This window comes from Peromyscus leucopus, chromosome 5, assembly GCF_004664715.2.
Source record: "Peromyscus leucopus breed LL Stock chromosome 5, UCI_PerLeu_2.1, whole genome shotgun sequence".
Taxonomy (NCBI): domain Eukaryota; kingdom Metazoa; phylum Chordata; class Mammalia; order Rodentia; family Cricetidae; genus Peromyscus; species Peromyscus leucopus.
Window position 1 is genome coordinate 129,345,641 of NC_051067.1, and position 18,053 is coordinate 129,363,693.

The 18,053-nt window shown below is 49.2% G+C and overlaps 1 protein-coding gene across 2 annotated transcripts in view; it reads left to right on the forward strand.

Moving 5' to 3' along the window:
* Slc35f3 (solute carrier family 35 member F3) overlaps positions 1 to 18,053 on the forward strand; it is a 258,681-nt gene that overhangs the window by 177,870 nt on the left and 62,758 nt on the right. For both annotated transcript variants that reach the window (XM_028889790.2, XM_028889793.2), the window contains one exon: positions 6,633 to 6,957. In XM_028889790.2, the coding sequence (XP_028745623.1) occupies positions 6,633 to 6,957 (325 nt within the window). The remainder of the gene's footprint in view (positions 1 to 6,632; positions 6,958 to 18,053) is intronic.

The window sequence follows — 18,053 nt, forward strand, 5'->3', positions numbered from 1 at the left end:
TCTGCCCGCATATGGAAAATATGAGTGAACCCCCACACTAAATCAAGTGGGCAAGCCTACATATTTACATGGCATTTCCAAAATGGGCAAATTATGGGGACAGAAAAGAGACTCATGGTTCCCTAGGACTGAGGGTGAGGACAGGAAGTGATTGCAAATGAGGTTTATGACTAATTTGGAGGGCAATGGATACTTTGAATATGTGTGATACTGATGGTTCCTTAATTTTATAAATTTGTTAAAAACGACTAGAGTCCACCAAAGGGGGCTGGCTTTTATGCTATGGAATTATACCTCAAGAAAACTGAGAAGCTGTGACTGCTTTGGCTGTGTATCTGGAGCTGAAAGCTGTGGTAACCTCTCATCATTGTGTGGTAACATCTGTTTCCTTTGTAGGAGACAGGTACCATGCCAGCCTGCAGTGTCTTTGACTCCAGCCTTGAGTCTCTTCCACACAAGGCAGGGCGCTCTGTCTGGAGAGTTTGTCAGAAAAGTAGTTGTGTTCTCTTGGAAGTTCAAAGAGATTCATTTTATGGGATTTTTTAGAAGACACCAAATGACTTTCCAATGTCACTTTCTCATGCTAGAAGTGACTTCCACTAGAGGGACAAAAATCACCCAATTTATCATTTTCTCTAGGGAAGGTCATAGACATCTCCCAACAGGAAAGGTCTCCTTGGTACTCTAATGGGCTGGTGCATGGCACATGCCCCCAACTCATCCCTCATGGCCCAGGCTCATGGCGTTGCCTCCAGGTATGGGTTCTGCCTGACCAGAATGATTCAGAATAGTTAAACCCTCTCTATAAATCCCTCAGAGGAGACAATCTCAGGGTGTGTCAGTGTGGGAGGCAGCCCTCAGCACTGTCGGCTTAGGGTGACTCTTGAGTACGAGGAAGACCTGTTGTTTGAAAGAGCATGCTCCCTTGTGTACACACACGCACACACACACACACACACATACACACACACACACACACACACACACACACACACACGGAGGGGAGCTTGCCCTGCAGTTTGGGGGAAGTAAAGTCTCCTAAAAGTTTCCCAGACTTGAAGACTTGAAAAGAGTCTGAGGAGGGATGCTGCCCCACTCACAGCTCTTGCGAAGTCTGTCTGAGCATCACATGGGCAGCTCATTGACTGCAACCTTGAACACAGCACACAGGGAGATGCATTTTCTCCCACTCAAATGGCGGGGAATGAAGTGCAGCCGCTAACCATGTCCATGCTCTGCTCTGCGTTCATTCTGAGCTAAGTTGGTTCCTTTTCCCACTCTTCCTTCATGACACAGGGTGGAATGACTCTGGAGGAAGGAGCAGCATGTATCCTTTAGCAAGTTGAGGGTTTCTCCCACTGCGTGACGGAACATCACAGGTGACGAGTGACAGTGGGTTTCAGAGCTCATCGCCTTGCTCAATGACCTGGGGCCAATCACCGTTATTCTTGATCTCTTGGAGCCTTCCATCTCACCAATCTAGGGTGAAGCTTCGGATTCCTCAGGCATGCATCTGCCATGATACAGAACTGCCCTTTTGCACACAAGTGTTCTATAATGTCTTTTGTCACTCCTAGAGTTCTGTAAGTACAGGGATGGTGCTTTGTACTTGACCACAGACCATCCAGTGTTCTGGACTCAGTGTCAGTGCTCAGTGTCATTGATTCCCTGGATGACTGACATGCTCATAGGGTGAAGGAAACAACCCTCTGAACAGGATTAAGTCCATGCTGTGGTGCACTTGGTTAAATGCAGGATAGAAACACGATGCAATCCTATGGCTGTCGTGTGGCTGTGTTAATGGGTGGCAGAGGCACAGGTCTGGAGAGACCCCTGTGTGATGCTCAGACTAAAACCTGCAGAAAATGCAGCCACATATGAGCAGAGGCAGCTCTGGATGCTGAAATGACCACAGACTGCTTTTCCTTCCACTTCTCAGTATTTTTGTCACATAATAATAGATATTTTTTCATTTATAATGGTAGAAAGTAATAAGAGTAAGTTATGTAGGAGCTGGGGAGACAACTGGATTGGTAAGGTACTTGCCACGCAAGCTTGAGGACCTGAGTTCAATCCCACGTTAAAAAAGTGGGACCTGCAGAGACAGCCAGGGGTAAAGCACTTGCCATGCATGTGTGTGGACTAGAATTCAGATCACCAGAACCCATAAAAAGTGGGTGGGCCTGTGACAGCTTACCTGTAATCCTGGCACATGGGAAACAGAGAACTTGCCAGAGCAAGCTGGCTAGCCAGACTAGAAGAATAGGTAAGCTCCAGGCTGAGTGGGAGACCCCACCTCAATGTACAAGGTACAGGGTGGAGCCCAATTAAAAAGACACTCAAGGAGGCTGGAGAGATGGCTCAGTGGTTAAGAGCACTGACTACTCTTCCAGAGAACCTGGGTTCAATTCCCAGCACTCACATGGCAGCTCACAATTGTCTGTAACTCCAGGACCCAACACCCTCACACATGCAGGCAAAAACACAAATGCATTCAAAATAAAAACAAATAAATCATTTAAAAAAGAAAAGAAAGACACCCAGTGTTAGCCTTGGGCCTCTGCATATGTATGCATACACACGCACATACACACACAGGAGAACACCCATAAACACATGCACACACATCTCACACACTTATTCATATTTTTTTTTTTAAAAAAAAGAAAGAAAACAATGGACATGATGCCACACACTTGTAATCCCAACACCGAGGAGCCAGAGACAGGCAGATCCCTGGAACTCACTGACCAGCCAGCCCAGCCAAATCAGTGAGCTCCAGGCCACTGAGAGACACTGTCTAAAAAACATGACAAACTGTACCTGAGAAATGACACCCAAAGTTGATTTCCAACAGACACACAAACACACATGCATAGGTACACACACACACACACACACACAATGAGAACGGTGAGGAAATTAATACAATCAGGACTTCAAGACTCAGTGCAGTGACATGAGGTTGGCGACATCCTTGTCTATGGCTCTTTATAAGTGCACGCCCGTGTTATCCAAGGTGTGTTCCAGGGCACCCTGGTCCCCACCACAAGTGTCGCATCTCCGACAAGCATGGTGACTCACACACTGTCTATTAACCTTGAGTATTCCTACAGCTTGTCTCTGTTCAGCGTTCTCTAGACTTACTCAGCTTCAGAACCCCATCTAGCTGGAATGGCGTTGCCTGTGTTACTCATGGGAAAACACCGCTCTAAGTTAGTGTTATTGTTTTTAGAGACTCTCATGCTGGGTTGAGTGTCTTCATTTCATTTGTTTATTGGTAATACTCCCTTGGTGAGAGGACTTGGACAGATTACAAAACTAGAGAGCAGCTAGATCCGAAGAAGCATTTTAGCGGCGTAGGAATCGGATGGTGGTGGGTGGAAGGATGGGGGCGGGAGGAGACGGCTCAGTCGGTGTAAGTGCTTACCACATACACAGGAGGACTGGAGTTCTGTCCCCAGCACCCAGCTAAAGCAAAGCCAGACACAGCAGTGCACCCCTGTAAGCCCAGGGTTGAGGGGACAGAAATGGGGGGATCCCTGGGGCTTGCGGGCCAGCCAGCCTAGCTGAATCAGTGAGCTCCAGGTTCAGTGAGAGACTGTCTGAAAACTAATGGAGAATGACTGAAGGAGGGAGATCTTGATGTCACTGTTGGGCGCGCGTGCACACACACACACACACACACACACACCATGTGATTTGGTGGCAGTCTCTCTCTTCGTAAAGCTGCCCAGCATCACTGCTTAGTGCCCCGCGTTGCGAAGCTCAGCCTACCCTGTTGGCCACTTTCCTCACTGTTGGCCCCATACCTGTCAAGAAGCATCTCGTGGAAGCAGGATCTCTTTTAACTCACAGTCTGGGGACACAGGCCGCTGGTTTTCCTTTGTATCCTTTTATTCACTCAGTCCAAGACCCCAACCCGTGGAGTGGTACCCTCCACATTCAGGGTGGGTTTCCTCCTTCAGTCAATCGTCTCCGGAAGCTCCCTCACAGACACACCCGAAGGTGTGCCTCTGCAGTGCCTGAGGTGCCTCTTAATCCAATCAAGCATGACGGCTGCACTTGCACTAATAAAAACCGTAGATGAAGAAGCATGCTAGAATCCTCATCGAATACCCGCTGTCTCCTCAGGAGTCTTACCACGAACCTGCATTTTATTCCTAAACAGACATTGTTTTTTTTCCACCATTATTCCTTTGAGTATGAGCTCATGGCAAAGATAGGGATGCATACTCTGAGTACCTCAACCGTGAAGGACTTCAGGGGCTGAGCAAGCCTGACAGGTAGTAGGGAAATGAAATCCATCATACTTTTGCCGGAAGTGGATTCATCTTCAGTTTTGAGAATTCACTATGAACCAAGTCAGAACACTGATGGGAGGGCATGAAGTAAGGAGCCAAACCGGTCCTTGTCTCTCCTGGGCCTGTCCTCACCCTAAGTCCCTTGTAGGGCCATGCAGAAGATTGAATAGGAGTTATGGCTGTGATTTCCCCAGGCTCTTCCCACTTGGATGTGGACATGTCAGACATGGGAGGACATATATCCATCCCAAGTCATCTTCAAATTCACTGTGTGGCCAAGAAGGATCTTGAGCTTCTGGTCCTACTGCCTGTAGCTCCCAAGAGCTGGAGTCACAGGTGTGTGCCACCACAGCTCAGTTTGTGCAACGTTGAGGATGGAGCCCAAAGCCTTGTGCATGATAGGCACGTTCTCCACCCACCACCTGAGCTACACCCCAGTCTAAGCTGGATATTACTAAATCACAAGAGAGGCCGGCCTTGACTAGCCATGGTCTCACTTAGGTTGATTTTTTTTGTTTGTTTGTGTTGTTTTGTTTTGTTTTGCTCAAACAGATGCAGCAGATCTGTCACCATGAGTTCAGATTTGCCCCATAGAAGTATAATGATTCAGAAAGCATGCAAACTTTCATTCAATTGAAATTGTTTAAATAGCTATTGCAGTTAAGCAAAACACAGAGAGTTAAACCCAGTATGTTTGGTGCCCATTTCTTGCACCCCTGTGACAAGGGCCTCTAGGCAAATGTCTTTATCTATTCATCCAAGTGCTGGGGAGATGCCATGAAAGGCAAGTTCTGCATGTCTACATCTGTCCATGCTCACACTGGACACAGGCTCTCTCGCCTCCTCAGGGTCTTCGAGAACACAGGATGGTGCAGCTCAGCTGTGGGCTGCAGCCTGAGTTCTCCAAGAGATACAGTTTTCTCTGTCTACGGTCTCTCACATAGCAGCTGCCCAGACCTAGAGGCTTTTAAGGAAAGCTGGGAGGTGAGGCTAGAGGCCACTTGCAGGAAGCTGATTAGAGTAGATGGAGAAAGAAGTGATGTCTAATTGGGTGTGATGTGCAGAATAAGAGGAGAATCATCTGGTTTTCCGGCTCAGGCAGAAAGGAGCCTCCATCTGTACCTTCTAGATGATGACTCACCACCCCCTCCATGAGAAATCCCTAGACCCTATTGCAGCCCAGCAACACATAAACACATGTGAGATGAAAAGCCAGACCTGGTGGTGCACACATGTCATCCCAATACTGGGAAAGCTGAAGCAGGAGGATCTTAAGGTTAAGGCCAATCTGAGCTGCAATAAGTTCGTGGTCGACCTGAATAACTTAGGGGAGGTCTGTTTCAGAATTCAAAGGGTGTGGGATGCTGGGTTACAGCTAAGTGTTAGAAGCTTGTCTAGCATGACAAGACCCTGGGTTGCATTCCCAACAGCACAAATAAATACATAAGACTGGGGATGTGGCTCAGTCAGTAGAGTGGTTGCCTAGCATACATGAAGCTGTAGCTTCTTTGGGCCGCTAGCTCACAAATAACGACATAGATACTTAGTAATTATGAAAGCTCAGCCTTAGCTTAGGCTTGTTTCTAACTAGTTCTTATAACTTAAATTAACCCATATTTTAAAATCTACATTCTTTTAAGTGGCTCAGTTACCTTTGCTCTGTCCTGCCCATCCTGCTTCCTCTGAATCTGGCTGGTGGCTCTGCCTTTATTCTTCCCCCAGACCTCTCTGTTCCCAGAAGTCCTGCCTAAACTCTTCCTGCCTAGCTATCGGCCAATCATCTCTTTATTAAACCAATCACAGTGACACATCTTCACACATCTTCACCATGGATTCAATCCCTAGTATTTCTTAAACTGGATGTGGTGACATACAACTGTAATCCCAGCACCAGGGAGGTACAAGTAGGAGTATCAGAAGTTCAAGGTTATCCTCAACTTCATAGCAAGTTTAGTGTTACCCTGGGACATATGAGACCCCATGTTTCAGCGTCTCCATCTGTTCTGGAATTATGTTCCTCAAACTCAGCATGTAGATCACCTGTTGAAGTCAGGTCTGGTTCAAGGGTCTGGGGTAGAGTCCAAGAGTTTGCCATTCTAAAAGGCTCCTGGGACAGAGCTGAAGGGTGCTGGTAGAACCTGACCTGGGGTTCCCTCCCTGTGGGCCAACGCTCCCCGGTTAGGAAACCTGGCATGCATCCATCTTCCAGCTGTAGTCCAGAGCACTGCCCAGCACCCAACCTCCCTGTCCCCATATGGTTGCCAGGGATCCAACTGTGGGTTCAGCCAGAAATCTGAAGACCTAGCTAACACACCTTCTCTTCTTCAGGGGAGGAGCGCCCCCGGGAGCCCCCGGGCCCTGCAGAGGCCCAGGCGCCAGCTGGGACAGAGGCTGGCGGAAGGACGAGCCGGCACCGCTGGACATGCTCTCCAGAGCAGCTGCGGAAGGTCTTCTGGGGCGTGGCTGTCGTGTTCTGCGTGTGTGCCTCCTGGGCCGGCTCCACGCAGCTGGCCAGGCTGACTTTCAAGACCTTCGATGCACCGTTCACCCTGACTTGGTTTGCTACCAACTGGAACTTTCTGTTCTTCCCATTGTACTACGCGGGGCATGTGTGCAAGTCCACAGAGAAGCAGTCTGTGAAACAGAGATACAGGTAAGGGACCCTTAGTCGGCGGTCACTCACCTGGGGCTGTCCCCCAAGTGCCAAGCTGCTGAGTTGACCCTGGAGGCCAGTGGGAGGGACCAAGAGTGAGACACCACAGTAAATGCAATTGCTCTGTCCTGAGGTTGAGGTCAGAATTCTCTCTGCCTTCTATAATGAAGCCTCCAGTCTCCACCTCCACCCCTCCACCCTTGAAGGCCATTTCTATGCAATAGGGAAGAGGGACCATCTTCTAGAAACTGCCATGGCAGGTCTTGAAGGTATAGAAATGGAAGTAGAACTCACTCAGGCAAGGGGAATGAAGCCAGGCTGAAATAAGGACAAGAGTTCCAGGAACCAGGTGCTTGGGAATATCCTACAGCTCGCTTCCCTTACTTCACCTCTTTCCAGTTTCCTACACATGTCCTTCCTCATGAGTCTGAGTATCTGACAAGGTGGGGTGTACAGTTAATGAACTATACCCCATGATGACCCACACCTTACCACGCAGCAGGCACCTGAGCCCTTTCTGAGAGCAAAATCATTGATGTGACCACAGCGTTCCATAAATAGCACACCTTGTGGTTGCTCTGTGTCTGACATGGGCTGTGTCCAAGGACTGGGCCCATCTGTCTTACCTGAAACACCCCGAGAGAGACTGTTGGTCAGGATGACACTAGGAACACAGGAAACCTGCCTTTCATCATTCCCTGGCATTGAGCAGAAACTGGAAGTCATGGACACACCCTTCCATCCCCATCACCTTCCTCCTACCATATCCCATCCTTAAAGTTCCTGTCCCCAGTGGCTTCTCTATTGCTTTGATAAAACATTGACTAAAACCAACTTAGGGGAGGAGACAGTTTATTTGGCTTCCATGCCCTGATCACACTCTTTCCTTGTGAGAATCCAGGGCAGGAGCCTGGAGGCAGGAACTGAGGCAGGAATGGTGTTTCTTGGCTGGTCTCCCATGACTTGCTCAGCCTGCTTTCTTACAGCACCCAGCATCACTTGCCCATTGGGGAAGCTCAACTTACAGTGCACTGGGCCCTCCTGTATCAATCATCAGTCAAGAAAATGCCCCCACAAACTCGCCTGCAGGTCAATCTGATGGAGGCATTTTCTCAATTGAGGTTCCCTCTTCCCAGATAACTCTGGCTGTGTCAGTTTGGAAAAGCAAAAACAGAAACAGAAAAAAAAAACCCTAACCAGCACAATTGCCAAATCCCACTGGGCACCACTTCACATCTCAGACCTGTCTGGAGTTGCTCTTCGAAGTCACCGGATAAGGAAGGACCGCACTGGGACCAGAGTGGCAGCAGTCTCAACTGGAGCCAGACTTTTTCTGGGTCCTCACCGAGTTAGAGCTGGAGTCCTTTAAAAAACTGACCTGTGACACAGGACCCAAATTCAAAAGGAAGGGGCTTTGATGGTGCTTGCACTGAGCCCCATGACCAGCCTGGTAGGTTCTTTCAGAGTTTGGGGGACAAGAACCCAGAGCCCATGGAGTCTTCCATGCTGACTTAAGGCAGCAGCTCCTGGGCCAGCCAGAAATGGCTAGGGAGGTCCTTAATGCAGCACTGTTGAACAGCAGCCAAGACAGGAAGCAAATAGATTTAGGAACCGTGAGAGGGCCTAAGAACTCCCCAAAGGCAAGAAGGAAATAACGGTCTGAGTCATGGAGAAAAACAGACATCCAGGAAAGGATGCATTTGATAGTTAAGTGGTCCGGAGTGTATCAGCCTGTAATTAGGAGACAAGACAAATGTTCCCTCCTCTTCCCATCAGCCATCTACACAGCAAGCGTCGCTGAACCACAAAGGTAGCATAATGCTATCCTAAACACAGGCAGTGGCCACTGTCCACCTGGGGACAAGGTTGACTGCAGACACTTTGGGGACAGCCCAGCGCAGCTTAAACTGTTGGGGGCTGAAAACTATGCTTGCGGTGCCAAGCTCAAGGTGGTTATAAAGTCAAGGTAGGCAAGATGGAAGGCCACTCGGAAAGATTAGTCACATAGAGAAAATCATCAATGCCTGGAATCCAGGCTACCGGCTTCCTATGCAAAGCATCCAAGGAAGTCAAGATAAGGGGCTGGCTGGTTGAGACGGCCCAACAGGCAATAGCGTTCGCTGTAAGCCTGACCCTCGGAGTTTGATCCCCAGGCCCACATGGTGGAGGGGGGAACCAAGTCTACAAGTTGTCCTCTGATCTCCACTTGTTTGCCATGACACACATGCATCTGCCCCACCCCACCCCATACCGCCTCCACACACAATAAAAAAGATGTAATAGGAAACATTTTTAGAGGTTCGAGACATGAATTAGTGGTTAAAAGTGCTTGCTGCTCTTGCAGAGGACTGGAGTTTGGTTCCCAGCACCCACACTGGGCAACTCACAACTGCCTGTAACTTCAGTTCCAGGGAATCCAATGCCCTCTTCTGGCCTCTGTGGGCACCAGCACACACATGTGCATGCACACAGACATGCACGCATGCATGCACACAGACACGCATGCATGCATGCACACAGATACAAACACATATGCATAAATAAAAGTAATAATAAAAATTTTAAAGTATCATAAAAACAAATTCAGCTCACTGCCAAGTTGTCTGAGGACCACGGGGAAAAGGGAATAATTGGATGACAAAGCCAATGTACACCTTGCCCAATTTCTATCTCAAAGTTTATCCCTACTTTTTAATGCGGTCCTTTCTAAGCCTGAGTTGTAGAAGTTTCGTGGCTAGACAAGGATGCTCATTTGCCAGCCAGTTCCTGGGTATCCAGGGAAGCCATGAACACCACCACAGGGTGAAGGGAGGCTCTCCCTCCATAGCCAGAAGATTTTCAGTATCATAGACCTCGCTGAGGAAGTCACAGCTCAGATGGGAAGGACTCAAACAGTCTAAGACTCCCAGAGTGGAGAAAAACCAAAATCACATCCTTCATCCTCATGTTTTAATGCCAAATGATGCTAGAGGGAGCCTTAGCAGATATGGAGATGGGCCTGTTGGCAGAGAGCATTAGCAGAGAACTGAGGGAACAGGAGACAGGCAGAGACCTGTGGCCTCGAGAAAGAGGTTGGATAGATAAAGCAGCTTCCCTGGGGTTTCCAGGGAACAGAGAGCCCCTCTGAACAGGAAGCTAGTATCTTAGACCCAAGAGTGCCAGCGTCAGCAGCATCTAAACTAGAACAGATGGGACCTTCGCAGCCTTGTCGGTGGGCCTTCCAGAAACTTCTAGCCATACTGATCTGCTATCAAAAGCAAATGCTGAGACCCTCTACCACCATGCAGCTGCTAAAAGAGAAAAAGCAGAAAGAGAAAAGGAGCAGGGAGGCAACCGTGGCTTTCCTTTGGTTTTTGTAGTTCTAGGCGTCTGAAAGCTGGCCCTTGATCCTCCTCAGACATGGACAGCCCTCAGAGGCAAGGGCCATTTCAGATCCTGGAAGTTTTCCTGTGTCCCGCCTGCAACTGCTTTCAAATACTCACTCAGAGGCTTAATATCAATTATAAATGCTCAGCCAATAGCTCAGGCCTCTTTTAGCTAACTCTTACATTTAAATTAATCCATAGTTCTACTTATGCTTTGCCACATGGTGGTACCTTTATTAGCATGGCACGTTCATCTCCTGCTCCCTCTGTGTCTGGCTGGTGACTATTGACTCTGCCCTTTTCCTTCCCATCATCCTCAGTTTGGTCACCCTGCCTATACTTCCTGCCTGACTACTGGCCAATCAGCATTTTATTACACCACTTCGAGTGACAAATCTTTACAGTATACAAGAGGATTATTCCACAGCAAGTGTGTGTGCCTACCTGCACAGGAATGTTCCCTCAGGAATGGTGCCAACCTTGCAGAGACAAATTTCAGTGTTTGCAACTAGAGGTTAGTTGGTTTGGTCTGAAAATGGTTCCTGTGTGTCAGAGTGAGACACTGGGAAGCAATAATCAAAGAGCTTTGCCTTCATGGAGCTCAAAGGCTGGGGAGGGGGCAAGAGAGGACCTGCATGAGGGAGTCAGGAAAAAGAGCCCAAGGGTGCCTGGCCTGGGCCACAGGGGAACAGCTAAGAAAAAGTGAGGTGGACAAACAGATGGTTTCTGAGTGCTGAAGGAGGTATGGAACCTAGGCAGATGGAAAGCCTGGAGCCTAGGGAACTTAGGAGGTGTGTGGGTGAGAGCAGCGAGGGAGCCCCTGCTCCGTGCAAAGAGGTTCAGAGCTGGCGTGACTCCCAGAGCTACTGCAGTGACAACCGGGTTGCAGGCTTTGAAACACTCCTGGAGAATATGATGGAGTCAGGCTGCAGGCCAGGTTAGCTCACCAAACACCTCCTCAGTGTCTGCCTGCCCAGGGCTTGTGGGTAGGTGTGGATGAGACACATGTTGTCCTACCCCCAAAGACCTCACAGAGTGGGAACAAAGCCCACAGAAAACCAGAGTGGAGCATGAGGAGGAGGTGGGTGACACCTCGAGGCAGACAGGCTTGATTGCATCTTGGCTGGCAGCGTGATCTTAGGACTCTGCTGTCAGAACAGGACAGATAGGAAGATGTGTGTGTGTGTGTGTGTGTGTGTGTCTGTGTGTGTCTGTGTGTGTCTGTGTATGTGTGTCTGTGTGTGGGAGGCTGGCAGCATGATCTTAGGACTCTGTCGTCAGAGCAGGCCAGATAGATAGGAAGGGGTGTGTGTGTCTGTGTGTGTGTGTGTGTGTGTGTGTGTGTGTGTGTGAGGCTGGCAGCATGATCTTAGGACTCTGCCGTCAGAGCAGGCCAGATAGATAGGAAGAGGTGTGTGTGTGTGTGTTTGTGTGTGTGGGGGGGGGGGTGGGTGCATTGTACATCTACATGGAGGCTAGAGGTCAGCCTCAAGCATCACTTCTCAGATACCATCCACCGTGTTTTTTCACTTCAGGACAGGGTTTCTCCCAGGCCTGGGACACACTGATTAGGTTAGGCTGGCTGTCCAGGAAGCACCAGGGAATCTGTCTCCATGCTCACACCTGGCTTTTCTATGTGGGTTCTGGGGATCAAACTTAGGTCCTCATGCTTAAGCACTTACAGACTGAATCATCTTCCCAGGCATCGGGGCTTTAGTCTCGAGAAACAGGAACTTCAAGGTCTTGAGCAGAAGACTGATAGCATCGGGGCCGATGTCAGGATTCCCGGAGCTGTTTATGTAACCGGTAACAGCATATGTTCACATTTCACGTCGGAGGAGGGATGAACCTCAGGTGTCTCTGTGATGGGGGAGGGGTGTGTGCTCAATTCCCGCAAAACAGCAAATGAATGCAAATCCAGAACCAGGTCTCTTGCTTTCCAATGTTCAGCTTCCTTTTCGGCCTCCAGAAAACCCTTGTGTTGGTAAAAATAATTTCCACTGTCATGTTTATTGAGTTGAAGCATTGTGAAGAGAAGTCTTCTTCGTAGGCAGTCTTAGAGCTGTTTTGCCTGGTGCTGTGGTTAGTACTAAGGCATAGAAGGACAGCAGGAATTAGCACTACCCTGTACCCCCTGCCTCCTGGGCTATCAGGCCACACGGGCCGGGCCAGTGCTGACCAATGGGTTCCCTTCCCTCTCCTTGCTCACCCTGAGCCCCAGGACCACTCAGACCATCATTACCACCAGCAGTCCATCCTCAGCTGCTCCCAGAAACAAATGAGCAGGGCCTTCCATAGCAGGAGGATGGACCAGCTCCCAGCTTGAGGGGAGCGCCCACGTGGTGTTCCAGACCCCATCTTTCTCAGCAGCATTCAGCACCAAGTGTGATACTGTGGCACTTACCTGTTGCTCATTTCCCTCAAGAAGGCAAGCTCCCTGAGGGTCAGGGCTGCCGGATCAACTCACAAGCTTCAGTCCCAAATACTGCGTCTAGCTCCCTGGTGGTCTAGTGGTTAGGATTCGGCGCTCTCACCGCCAAATACTGCGTCTGTGTTGTTTGGTTTTGTACCAGGGTCGGGACGCTCTTTGGAGACTGCAGTTTGTGATTCAGCTCCCGTCTGTAGCTTGGTGGCTGGCTAACCATGGGGATTACAGAGGAGCATCCTCAGGCCAGGAGGCTACCTTCAGGCTTTCAGCTGAAGTAAAATGCCACTCCTGTTAACATGCACACACATGTAGATAGCCAACCAAGGAGCAGGGATTCTGTGTCTAACCCGGAAGCTGCGGTGGGCCTCCTCCTGTGTCAGCAAAGATGGAAGTGAATCAGAGCGGCTGCCTAGGCTGGTGTTTCAGGGTGGTGCTTAAGGATTCATTTTATTAAAAAAAAAAAAAAAAAAAAAAAAAAACAAGACAGAGGGGCTGGAGAGATGGCTCAGTGGTTAAGAGCACTGGCTGCTTTTCCAGAAGACCTGGGTTCAATTCCTGGCACCCACTTGGCAGCTCACAACTGTCAGTCACTCCTGTTTCATGGGATCCAGTGCCTTCTCTGGCTGCTGTGGGCATTGCACACACCTGGTGCACAGACATCAATACAAGCAAGACACGCGGGGAAAATAAAAACAGTAAATCTTAAGAACAAAGGGTCGAGCATCGTTGCCTGCCCTGTCACCTCCAGGTGGATACGATGCTCTGAGGGGCAGATAGAACATCCTGGCTCCTAGCTGAGAGCCTTCCAGCCTCTGCCCCCATGCACACCTCTCTGTAAACAGCTCTGAATTCACACTTCAATACGGGGTAGTGGAACACCCCACAGAAGTTCGGGGCTGAGCATTCCTGAGGCACTTCTCAGCTCCACTGGGGCAAGTCAGAACTGGACCACCAGCTCCTGGTCTCTTCTGTTCTCCCCAAGCCAGCTGCTCCGTTATCTCAGGTCTCAGTTAATCCTTGAACAGATAACAGGGATTGGCTTAGAGTTCAGCAGTTCAAGAACATGATCTGTTTTACCGTTGTGCTTTCGGAGCCTGTGGGAATCGGTTGCTGCTGCTGCTGCTGCTGCTGCTGCTGCGCCGTGACCTCGGCTGCCTCGCGTTTTGTCAAGAGGGCAGCCCTTGTGCTTGTGTCTGTGTTAGGTGTGTGCTTGAAGAAAGAAAGTGGCTTCTGTGACCCGAGGAATTGTGTCTGGGGACAGGGAGTAGGTCAAGATACCCCTGAGTGGAAAATAGACCTCTTGATGTTTTAACATAAGTGTCAAGGTCTCTGTCAACATTTTCAAGGTCAGCCTAATGGGCTTACAAGGTGTGGGGCAAGAAAAGCTAGCTTGGGGGCTGGGAGTAAAGAGCTCGCCTGAGCTCAATTCCCAGCATCCTCGTGGAAAGCTGAGTGTAGTGGACACTTTCAATCCTCCTGCTGGGGAGGCAGAGACAGGCAGATACCTGGGGGGGGGGGGCTGGCCAGCCAACCTAGCTTTCTTGTTGAGTTCCAAGTCAGTGAGAGACTGTCTCAAAAAAAAAAAAAAAAGTTGACAGCACCTGACACTCAAATTTCTCTCTCTTTCTCTCTCTCCTTCCCTCCCTCCCTCCCTCCCTCCCTCTCTCCTTCTTACACACACACACACACACACACACACACACACACAAATATATACTCTCCACAAACACATACACACATATACACAATACACACTACACAAACATGCAAACACATATACACATACACGTAAATATACATACACTCTACACATTCAGAACACACCACAAACACATGCACACACACTACACACATGTACACGTACACGTACACGTACACACACACACACACGATGCTGGGGGCTAGGTTCCAAGTGGAGGCTGGTTCAAGTTCTCAGTCTGTAGAACTCAGTCTCATGGGTCTTGAAGAGGGGTCAGTAACCGTGTGTACCAAACGATGAGGAAGGCTCATGGGTCTGGCATGCAAAAGATGCAGGGACTCAGCGTGTGTGCCCTGCTTCCCAGTTCATAACCAAGAAGGCTGAGTCTTACCTGCTAACATGGAGGCATGTCTCACCTTCTGTTAACGTGTAGTCAAGACTGGTGAACCAGCTGATAGACACAGTGAAACTTAAAGTCTTACATTTAGCAAAAGGTCATCTGCCCCGAGACTTAGAACGATCAGAGAGGGACCATAGGGACCTCCGATCCAGCTTGTTCATGTTATCAAAGATATCATCTCTTGTGTTCAGAGAAAAATCACTGGGGCCCCTTGTTCCCAACAGCCCTAGACCTCTCGGTAAAAACATCTAAGAGGTGGTCCAGAGCAGTCGTTCCTCATTGGAAAGAGCCTGAGGACTGTGCCTGGGCAGGGTGAGCAACAGGGATGGAGAGCAGCACTCGCCCACACACTGGACACTGTGGTGAGGAGCAAAAACACAGGCTGGCCATCAGACAGCTTGGAATGGAAACCAGCTTTGTTTTCATTTGCTACAGAGGCACAGTGAAGTCAGCTAAAGCGCCACACCTCAACTCCTGCTGTTGGGATTGGGTGCTGCCGTGGGTGCCACAGTTATTGTGGGTCACAGGCTTGGACTGAATAGAATTAAGTGCATAATGGCTAAGCTGTGTTTGATCTCAGGTTTCCTACCCATCTCTGAGACATGGAATGCAGATCCCCAAAGTCAAGTAAACTAATCCTTGTTCTCTCCAGGTAATAAGATGGTGATGGTAACAATGAGAGGGCTGGTACTGTGGATGGTGATGAGTAGTGATATTGATGAACTTGGATAATGGTAATTATAATGACAGCGGTAGTGGTGGTGATGATGATGGTGGTGGTGATGATGATGATGGAGGTGTTGGTGGAAATGATGATGGTCATGTGAAACTGACTGAGTCATTCGGCTCAGAGAAGCTATGTAACTGGTGTAGAGCTTGTGGCAAGGAGGCCAATAGTGTGTGGTGTCCTTATTTCATGCTACTGTGGTGAGGAAGCGTTTCTTAACAGAAATGATCTTTGGGGCAAGCTTGTACGTGGGAGTGAAAGAAGTGCTGTGTACATCCCCCTGTCAAGTCATTCTAGAACTTACCCAAGAGACAGATGAAAACGTGCGGTGATTCATTTGCCCAGAAAACAAGGGCCTGTCAAGCTCTTGACACGCCTTTATTTTGTGAAGCAAAACCAATAAAGGTGAAATGTGATGTTGCTGTGCAGCATGCCAGAGCATATGTCCCTTGGCATATCATTCTTCTTGTGTGGCCACTGCCTCAGCCCGCCTGCACCCTATGCATCTCTGGCTAGGCTGGCTGGATTGGCTGGCCCGGCCTCATAGGAAGAGGCTCTACAGTGGTGTCTCCCGGTGCTTGTCCTTCTTCCTGCCCCGCCCCCCAGCATTTGAGCATTATAGGTGCCTCTCCTGCCACTGGCCCCATGGATACATGAGACCAAGGAGGTCAGGCATGGGAAGAAGTGACCCCAAGCTTGGCGTGAGGCTGGTTCAAGTTCTCAGTCTGTAGCTTGTGTATTGTGTGTTTGTGGATACGTTAGCTGTAAGTGTTCCTTTGGCTTTCTCCTACTGAAAACTGCATAAATGTCCATTCCAAATTCGGGGTGCAAATCACCTCCCCTGGAGCCTGACCTTTGGGCAGTGCTGTGTTGATGGTGGCTACTGACGCTGGACAGTGAGTCCTTTGGTGGTGGGTATAATCAGTGCCAGGATTCCACTTTAAAGTCTGTGTGTGTGTGTCTGTCTGTCTGACATCAGGTTTCTTTCTCAATTGTTCTCAACATTATGTTTTGAGACAGGGTCTCTGACTGGCCTAGAACTCACTGACTAGGCTAGGCTGAGTGACCAGTGGGCCCCAGGCATCCACCTGTCTATGCCTCCCCAGTTATAAGGGGTTATAAGCCTATGTTACCATGCCTAGGTTTTTTGCTTGCTTGTTTGTTTGTTTTTTCTTAGCATGGGTACTGAAAGCTCTCACTAAGGTCCTCACGCTTGCTTCTGAGGCAAGTGCTTCACTGTGTGAGCGGTCTCCCCAGCCCACGGGGTGTATTTCTTCGGGTTACTGAGTCACAGGGCATGAGTACTTGTCTCTTCTTGTGTTTTCTATGGCTGCTTTGTGCTGCTGCCTTCTACACAGCTTTCCTGAGCCAAGGACCCGGGAGCCTACGGAAAAGACTCACTTGATTCCTGTGCCTGCTCTTCTGAGCAAAACTGGACCCCTTCCTGCTGTGCAGCCTGCACCTTGACTGGGTAGTCAGTAATCAAGCCCGTCACCAAGACATACTTATGTCTGCCTTGAGCCACAGGCTCAGGAGCAGGTGAGGCACGTGCCCAGCTGTCTGGGGGAGAGCCCTCTCTCCATCTGCAACCCTGCCTACTGCAGATCTAGTCCTGAGAGGAGGGGGACCAGCCTCCAGCTGAGGGTCCCTGGCAGGGTCCCCCCTCCCGATTTCCCATCTCATTCCTCTTCTCACAAGTGTTTGCCTCTAACCTTAAGGGTTTCCGGTCGTGTCCTAAGAGATCCTGTCTCTGAAACAGTTCCCGGAGTCAGAGCTGTGAACCTGGCCTTGAAGAGCTGCTTCTGGTGCACATTGTCTGTGGGGCCCCTCCTCCCCTCCCCCCACTGTCTAGTTGAGTCGTCATACAAAACAAGCAGTGTGACTGGCCAGAACAGACAGCCTTTGCTGATGCCTGTGTGCAATCTATTCTTGGGCTTCCTGGACCTTTTAAAATAGAATTTCAGTAATTACATTTACCTCCTCAGCTGATTCCTACTGTACCCAGAGAAAACAGAGACAACTTATATGTTCGTAATGTAACATTGTGGGCTGAGACCCCTTCTTTTCATGCAGTTCCTTCCTAAGAGCCCATTTTATGATGCTTACATTTAATGAGTTACTCCTAATCATGCATACATTATTAATTTATAACACAAAAGAAATTAAAAGGACTAGAAAAATTAAAGGTCCCTTGTTTCAGGAACACATCATTAGACTCTTTATGGACCAGTCTTGCACCACACACAGGGAGGACAGAAGAGAATTGTTTTCAAAGAAGGTTTTAAGCACTTCGTCAACAAAATGGGAATCCTGGATGAGCATGGCGGTATGGGGGGTTTGAGGGGGAGTCTGCCACACGCTGTTGTATGTGATATGAGTATGTGTATGTTCGTGTGTGTGTGTGTGTGTGTGTGTGTGTGTGTGTGTGTATAGGTACACACACATGCTGGTGTTTCAGTATGCCAGAGGTAGACATT